This window comes from Xenopus laevis, chromosome 7L, assembly GCF_017654675.1.
Source record: "Xenopus laevis strain J_2021 chromosome 7L, Xenopus_laevis_v10.1, whole genome shotgun sequence".
NCBI lineage: Eukaryota > Metazoa > Chordata > Amphibia > Anura > Pipidae > Xenopus > Xenopus laevis.
The window spans coordinates 83,663,015-83,672,433 of NC_054383.1; the positions used below are offsets into that span (position 1 = coordinate 83,663,015).

The following is a 9,419-nucleotide window of genomic DNA, read 5'->3' on the forward strand; positions in this document are numbered from 1 at the left end:
GGTTCTACTGTATAAAATATATCAGTAAGCTAAGGGCTACTTTAAAAGATTTTATTTTAATGGATTTTAATAAAAACATGTAAAACACTGGTCTATTGTATATATCTTTTAAAACTGACTGGGTAGCCTTGTCAAAGTTTTTTAGATATTGCGTATTATCTCTAATGGCTTGGTGGTGAAATGATTCACACTTTTTTTTAGAACTGAATGATCAAAGTAAATAGAACCCCTCAGATGAGCCTAATTCTCACCCCTGGAGTCAGAAAAAGTAGACACTAGCAACATTCAAATACGAATTTATAATGCCGCTCCATACACATCTGTCACAATAATAGAGGGTGGATCATTTCATAGGCCATACACAGAAATGAAAGCTCAGGGATAAAAGAAGACTGTAAGCTATACAGAGCAAAAACACAGATAGATGAATTCAAACAGTACAGGAAACCCATCCTCCCCAAATTCTAATTACAAACCGTGTCCCTTTTGAAGAAAGATGCCTTAGCAGTAGTCACATTTTAATTTCATTAAGAACACAATGGCATGATGCTAATAAGAGAACTGTGCTGCCATAGGATATTCAAGCCAGGTAGTGTATTTGGTGTTAAAGGGCAACATGCCTACGCAACTTAAAAAAATGTACGGATACATTTGCTGCCCTATATGTTTGCTTTTTTATATATTGTTTAAAAATACAAAGTATTTGTAAGGGAACACAGATGCTAACTTCATTAAAGGCATATTTTAACCAAAAACTGTTTGTTTATTTTTAAATAAAGAAATGCAATTCTAAACAACTTTCCAATACATATTTGTAAATGAAACTGCAAATAAAAAACATATTTGTTTAACCCATCCTATTCTCTGGCTTTGCCTCCAGGAACAATGGTTACAAGGTCAGTTCACCTCCAGGTCTGGTTTGAAACATTGTTTCAGCCAGAAGTACAATCAGACCTACATCGCCTTTAACAGCAAATTACATGGATATATAACATTGAAACCATTGATATTGTGTAATTAATGTATATTGGAAAGTTGCTTAGAATTACATTTTCTACAAAAAAGTTTTTAGATGGAGCACCCCTTTAACAATTACAGAGGTTTCCATATAGAGTAGAACCTAGTTAAATACTTTATTCAAAAATGCCCATATATGCATGCTGGCCAATTTACACCACTGATTTTTCTTAGTATCAACCATAGTGTCTACATTCCTTTTATGTAGACTAAATTTTGTTAACCGCCAGAAACCAGCCGAGAATAATGCTGCTTCCTAAAGCTGGTCAAAATGTTAGTCTTTATTCCAAACAATTGAACTACAGTCTTGACTAAGAAGACAGCAAATGGAAGGGGGTGCAACCAATCATTTTCAGTTGGTTGACAAAAGCTCTGCACAAAATCACTTGGAATGATCAGCTTACTGCATTTTCAGTCCAGAGCACCTGTCATCATTTGGACCGCAGGATGTTCAGTCCCACAGTAAGTAGCTAAGGGACAAACAATTACGCAAAAATCTCCCAAACTGACGGCTAAATTTAGAATATTCAGCCACAATTCAATTATGTGTCAAAAAGAAAGCTTGCATTCAAACATAAGTGACTTTATAAATACATGTGCCCGTTCCCAATCTGTTGAGCCGCTTCCTCTGGAGGGCTCAGCCTGGATGGCAGTTAGGGTAAGACTTACGGAGAATGCTCATTTTCTCATAGACGGGCAAGAGCCTACTTTTTTTTTTTACTTAGCTCGAATGAAGGAATAGAATAAAAAATACTTCGAATTTGGAAGTATTTATTTGGCTACTTCGACCACGACTTAGAATCGAACGATTCGAACTAAAAATCATTTGACTATTCGACCATTCGATAGCCGAAGTACTTTCTCTTTAAAAAAACTTCAATCACCTACTTCGCCACCTAAAACCTACCAAGCACTAATGTTAGCCTATGGGGAAGGTCCCCATAGGCTTTCCTACCAATTTGGGATTGAAGGAAAATCGTTTGATCGATGGATTAAAATCCTTCAAATCGTTCGATACAAAGGATTTAATCTAACGATTTTTCCTTCGATCGTACTAAATGCGGTAAATTCTTCGACTTCAATATTCGAAGGATTTTACTTTGACGGTCGAATGTTAATTAACCCTCGATATTCGACCAATAGTAAATGTGCCCTTTAGAAATGTAGGTCAAGAATTTATAAAGTTGTAGATATTCTTGAAATTATGGGTAATCTTTAGCAAAGTGGGGCCCAGACCAAAGGTTGGTTCAAGGGGGACTTGAGCTGAAAAGTTTGACAATCGCTGTCCTATACTCTATTTATATTTAATAGTTGCAATAACGGAAGGGGTGTCTTCAAATAATATTTATTCCATCCTATATTATGCTTCACTTCTCTTTTTTAGAAAAGTATAATGCAATGCATTTTTCAGCTGAGTTTGTAACAATCTATACCATGAGATAATTCCACAGTTTTTATAAGTCTGCTTCTTTATGTGCTGATACATGGAACTGTTGGTCCCTTGGACAGGCCAGACATTCTCAAACACAGAAATCATACAAGCAAAATATATACACAAACAAAATTCCAGCCCGAGTTGGCCCTGCACAAGGTTAAAACAGACACAGGACATCATATCATATAAAACAAATTACAAGGGTTTGCCATGTGGCAGAACTATTCTGGCATAAAAAGGGCTGCCTATTTCCATATTAAAGTAGAATGTTTATGTGTAACCCTTTTTATGCCAGTGTGTTTTAAGAAGCACAGAAGTCAAATACACGCACACCATTATCTACTCAGTGCTTGCAAAAACAAAAATCAACCCTGTTTAATAGTCAGAGATGCATTTGACAGTCTCACTGTTAAAAAAGTAAGACTGGCAGATGCTTTAGTGATCTCATAATGTAAACAATTTTAGAGAATCTATAATATAATTATTTTACATGCCTTTCTACTGGTTTTATGACTGTTTACTCTGGCATGGTAAACCACAAACTTTGTTGGTTTTACACAATACCCTTCATTATCAATAAATTATCATGTTGTTGCCTCTTCTGTGAAACCTGGACTCCACATTACACATCAGGGTCTACAGAGGGGACATCCTTTGTACTGCCATTAGCAAAGATAGACATTAAAGGGGATTTACAGGAAGATGTGTAACGGGTGAATGAAAGTCTTGTGTATACACACTGCACAAATCAATATACAGCTGATGCAGTTGAATTTAGCATGAGGGGCAGCCAATGATGTAAAACTGACAACGAAGAAGAAGATAAAGCAGGGGGTCAGGCCAAGGTGACCAGCTTTTCCTCTGGGGTTTCCTCGAGAAGCTGCATGATTAGTTCATGGAGTGGTCTGCAGACCTTTGCATACCCGGCTGCAGTTAGATGGAGGAAATCAAACATGTCATGCCGGGAGATGCTGCCATCCGAGTGCACAAAGCCATTGTCCACATCTAAAAGCTGTACTCCTGGCAAACGAGGCAACCATGAGCGTATGATCTGATTCACACGAGCATTCTTCTCACGTAGTGGGTTTGGCTTCTCTCCACGTGGTAGCAAAGCCTGTGAAAAAGAGTTCCCAAAGATATATGAAAGAAACATTACTGTATAACTAGAATAGTCTAAACCTTATGACGATAACCCACACCTTGTTTTCTCAACATCAATAACAGGAATAAATGATGGATTTATGAAAGTGCCATAAGCACCTTAATCATCTATAATGGGACGCCGTTTAAGTTATTTGCATCCTGCCACCATGTTTGTTTCCTTGGAAAAATTAGGTCATGAAATGCTATGTCAGCCATTATTCTGATGATCCATATGATCTTCCAGCGCTGTCCCCCCTTTCCTTTCCAATAACCTGCTTACCATGACAATAATTCATTCAATGATTAACCCTCGATATTCGACCAATAGTAAATGTGCCCTTTAGAAATGTAGGTCAAGAATTTATAAAGTTGTAGATATTCTTGAAATTATGGGTAATCTTTAGCAAAGTGGGGCCCAGACCAAAGGTTGGTTCAAGGGGGACTTGAGCTGAAAAGTTTGACAATCGCTGTCCTATACTCTATTTATATTTAATAGTTGCAATAACGGAAGGGGTGTCTTCAAATAATATTTATTCCATCCTATATTATGCTTCACTTCTCTTTTTTAGAAAAGTATAATGCAATGCATTTTTCAGCTGAGTTTGTAACAATTTATACCATGAGATAATTCCACAGTTTTTATAAGTCTGCTTCTTTATGTGCTGATACATGGAACTGTTGGTCCCTTGGACAGGCCAGACATTCTCAAACACAGAAATCATACAAGCAAAATATATACACAAACAAAATTCCAGCCCGAGTTGGCCCTGCACAAGGTTAAAACAGACACAGGACATCATATCATATAAAACAAATTACCCACACCTTGTTTTCTCAACATCAATAACAGGAATAAATGATGGATTTATGAAAGTGCCATAAGCACCTTAATCATCTATAATGGGACGCCGTTTAAGTTATTTGCATCCTGCCACCATGTTTGTTTCCTTGGAAAAATTAGGTCATGAAATGCTATGTCAGCCATTATTCTGATGATCCATATGATCTTCCAGCGCTGTCCCCCCTTTCCTTTCCAATAACCTGCTTACCATGACAATAATCTTGGCTTGTGGCTGCAGTGTGTTAATGAGTTTTATAATGGCCTCCACTCCTCCAGCCACTTCGTCAGCTGAGTTCTCATGATTATTGGTCCCAACCCATAAAACAATGACCTGTGGATGTTGGAAATTATGAGAACACAAATCAGCAGAAATTATTAGGGCACTGTATCTCAAAATACAGCAAAAAAATTAGCTTGGACTGTGTAGTAAAACACATTTAGAAAAAAAGTCTACAGTATGACAAAGATTTCTGTATAGCATTAATGCTTTAAACTAGGTAAAGCCATTTGTAAAACCATTAGGAATAGGTGGAATAGAATTCAAGGAATGTTTTTTTTGATATAAAACAGACACCAAAAATATGCGGGTTAGCTTTAAAGGGGTTGTTCACCTTCCAAACTATTTTTTCAGTTCAGTTGTTTTCAGATTGTTCCCCAGAAATAAAGACTTATTTCAATTAATGTCCATTATTTATTTTTCACTATTTTTCCAAAATCTAAGTTTAAAGATGAATGTTCATATCTCTGGTGTTTGAGTCTGATGCACTCTAAACTGTTACAATTCTGCAACATTTAGTCGATTCTCAGCAGCATCTCTGGAGTATTAGCAACTATTGTATCAGTTCTAAAAGCTGCCTGTAATGAAAACCAGGGATTCTGCTCAGCAGGGACAAAGGTAAGAAATGTATCAAGTAAATGTATCAATTTCGAACAGTTTTAGGGGGACCCCCCTGTGCTGCTTTAGAAGGTGAAAAATGACACTTTACACTTCAATATTAGAAAAATGGTCACAAATAGAAAATAGAAAGTAATTGGAAAAAGTCGTAATTTCTGGTGATCTATCTGAAACCAACTAGTTTTTTGAAGGTGAACAATCCCTTTAAGAAACATTACACCTAACGGTAGGTTGCAAGTAGGGGACTTGAATGGGGGCAGTGGAATGGGGGGGGGGTGAAAATGGGCTAGGGTTTAGTTCTTATTTAAAGATGCTGACATGACAAAGATGTTACATTATTAACAGCATGCATTCGTTTACACTACATTCACTACCTTTGGCCGGATATTCTCTAGTTCACCATTCTGAAGCCTCCACAAGACATGCCGGGTTGTGTCTCCTCCAATACCGAAATTCAATGCATGGAGTGGCAAAAAAAGCTCCCTCCAGATCTAAAAATAACATAGTTATGAAGTATAACCCAACGCAAGCTCTCTAATATCACAAGTGAAGTAAACACAATAGATTTGACAACTTAATATGGATGCATCAATATATTAATAGACTAAATATAAAGCTGAATATGTTTGATTTTAAAAAAACAAATTATTTCATCGATATATGAATGCTAAGTGATTACTTCATAATAAAACCAGTGCATGGAAACAAGGAGTTTGCCAAAGTTTTTTTAACTACATTTGTGTTCATAAATTAGTCCTTTGATGTTGGCTCTTAGCCCTATTCACAAAGGATGCATATTCGTACGCACAATTTATTAAACTTCAGTAAACTTCACGGTTCATCTCTGTACCTAGTGATTGCAATAAGGCTTATGTCATGCTAATACCCAAGACAAAGTAATTAATGTAGGTAGGACCAACAAATCTTACATATAAAGCCAGAAGATTGCACATCCATTACATATTAATTAAGAAATATAATATCCAGTATGCCCAGAGATTTGGATAAAGTACAGAGTAAAGGGTGGTTGTAAAGGTATTTTTTAATTGTGTATTTAACATTTTGTTTATGAACTTGCCAACTCACTATTTAAAGTGTTATCTGGTCTCATGTGTGCATGTATTTATGTGTGTATAACTTTGCTTGACTGACAAAACTGGGAGATGAAAAACTAAGTTGTATCAAATATGATTTCAGCAAAGATAAAGCATTTTAAATTTCAGCCTGTAGAGAAACGAAAAGGAAGACAAATAGTTCAAAAGTCACCACAATTCTCAAAAAGCCTTACCTCATATTGCTGCAATAGCTGCACCAGAGAGTCACCTACAAACAGAACATCTGGCTCCTTATCCTTGCAGTCCAGGACAAATCTGTTGTGCTGTAGGAGAAAATACAATCAGAATTGATGTGTGTATTGTTTTTAATTGTTTTTAAAACACAAAACAAAACCTTGTAGGAACAAAAGTGCATTCACAAATGAATGCTGAAAATGCTAACAAAGCTTTTCAGCTATATATTACTATTGTAGGCAAAAGGTTAAACAATAATAACATTCCAATTTGCCTATTTACAATACAGTACCTGCTCCTATATCTTGGTGATTAAAATCATAAGGCAAACAATATAGTAAACAATTTAAAGTTTCCTAATAAGTCATGTGAAATTCAAGATTCCACAAAATAAAACAGGTGTTGTGTATGGCGTTTAGTACTGGACCTAATGTTACATATTGCAGTTATAAAAATAAAGCCCACTTCTATGTAACCTAGGAAAAGATAAGAGGAGGAGGAGACTGTATTTATTTATTCTTTGAGTAGTTCTCACCTGTGACAGCCAGCGGTCATCTCCCTGTAAGTCCTCTGCAGCAAGAGGGACAGCTGCAAAGTTTGTGTCCCCTTGACTCATTCTGTAGCCAGTAAGTCTATAAGAAAGGAATACCTAAATAAAATAAAAGTTGATGATAAGCCTACCACATAGGTATTTCAACAAGTTATTGTGTAAATAGTTCTCCTAGGATTGCAACATGGTAAGGTCCTCGGGAAAATGGACAGCTAGGGTTATCAAACTGCTATCAAAGCATTAATTTTAAGACAAGGCACATGGTTCCACTTCGACACATAAGCCAGCTACTGGTAGGGACATCTATGTCAGTTCTGTCTTTGTGTTGTTTTTTGTCCACACAAATAAATAAACAAGGTTACTAATTGACGAGTGTTTATATACAGGGCATGGAACTCTGAGGTAACTTCTAATATCTTCATATTTTGCAACTGGGGGTACTTTATTTATTATAATACACAAGTTTCAGTGAGTCATGTGACAGAAATGACATCAGAACTCACCGTTTATAACTGATAACATCAGAACTCACCATTTATAAGGAAAGCACTGCGTATCTTAACAGCGCTATATAAATAAATGATGATGATGATGATATCATTTACAAGATATTCATGGCTTTCGTGTATTATATATATATATATATATATATATATAAAAATGTATAAATATATAGTGGATAATGTACCCCCTACTGTAATTTATAAAGATCTTATGTCACAGAGGAGTTATGTGACCATATAAAAGCACGAGGCCGAAGGCAGAGTGCTTTTATACAGGTCACATTACTCAGAGGTGACTTCTAATATCTTTATAAAATTCAGTAGGGGGTACATTATGCATGATAATCTACATTTTGTGTGAAATGTTGGGAGGGGGTGGGGTTGGCGTCCAGTTCTGGTCGCCGGTGTCCAAATCAGGCACCCAATGCGGGCGCGCCAGCGTTCAATTTGAACACGGCAGTGTCAAATTCGGCGGCCTGGGACCCGTTATAAACGACATGTTCTGACGTAAGAACACGCCGTTTATAAGGATATAATTTACAGTCTGGTCCCATAGAGAAATGACCAGACTGTAGATTTTATATATATATATATATATATATATATATATATATATATATATATATATATACATACATATACACACATACATATATACATACACATATATATATATTTTTTTCTGCATATGTTCTCATATATCCAGGGCTGCCACAAGTGGGGGCAGTGGTCCAGGGCCTGGTGGGTTTGGGATTTTAAGAGGGGGGGGGCAGCTGTCACTGAGCTGATGATTTTGGGAGGTAGCGCGTTTGATATGGTGCCTGCATCTTCTTTCCCCCTACATTCCCATTAGCATTCATACTGCACGACAGTCCCACTTCTCCTAACACAGCCCAACAGTCACGATTTTCCTATCACAGCCCGCAGTCCCGGATCGCTACTTACACCACCCGCAGAACTGTAGGCTCCAAGCCTCCTCCTGTCTTACAGAAAATCCCAACGCTGCAAGTCTCATCACGCGAGACTGGCGTCACGACTGCACGCAAGCGCAGTGACGCAACATGTCGCCGCCTTGTGGGAGTGACATGCCTGCAGTAACTCTGCTTTTACACATTCAGAAGATACCAGGAAGGCACATTTGTTTTCATTCTGCTCCCACCTTCTACTTCTATTAGTGAATAAAAAAGGCGGGAAACGGCGATGGTTTCCCATAATTCTTTCTGCCACCTCAGCTCCCAATTTTTCTTAGAAGTAGTTTAAATTTTCTGCTTAGAGTTCGGTCTTGTGCGTGCCAGGGAACTCAAATTAGTTCTCTGCTACAAAAAGGGAAGGTGTTTTCTGCAAACTAGGGACAAGAGAAATTGTCATTTGTTTTTTTATTTTTTCCACGTTTATTGTACAACAGTCATTTTTCTTAACACTGGAGACAAACGTCACTACTAGTGATGTTGCGCAACCAATCAGATCGTTTGCTTTTGTTGAAGCTAGCAATACATGAAGAGAACCGCTTGACATTGCCAAACGAGCGGACCTTTCACTAATATGCCCAACCAACGGCATGGCTATATCAGGGTAATTCCAATGATCAGATTAAGGTGGCCATACACATATCGGTCCTTTAGACCAATTCGGCAATTTATCTGCCCGTGTATGGGGGCTTATCTTTATAGATCATCATCATCATTTATTTATATAGCGCTGTCAAGATACGCAGTGCTTTACTGCAGTTATAGCAAACAGGGAATA

At 37.2% G+C, this 9,419-nt stretch overlaps 1 protein-coding gene across 1 annotated transcript; it reads right to left on the reverse strand.

Annotated features, from left to right (window-relative positions):
• Nucleotides 1-280: 280 nt before the first annotated feature.
• Nucleotides 281-8,669, reverse strand: pafah1b2.L (platelet activating factor acetylhydrolase 1b catalytic subunit 2 L homeolog). The gene is given in 6 exon segments (NM_001095099.1): nucleotides 281-3,566; nucleotides 4,645-4,767; nucleotides 5,706-5,822; nucleotides 6,620-6,709; nucleotides 7,156-7,269; nucleotides 8,619-8,669. Coding segments are annotated over 5 exon segments (690 nt in total). The 5' UTR covers nucleotides 7,237-7,269; nucleotides 8,619-8,669; the 3' UTR covers nucleotides 281-3,287.
• Between the last annotated feature and the right edge of the window lie 750 nt (nucleotides 8,670-9,419).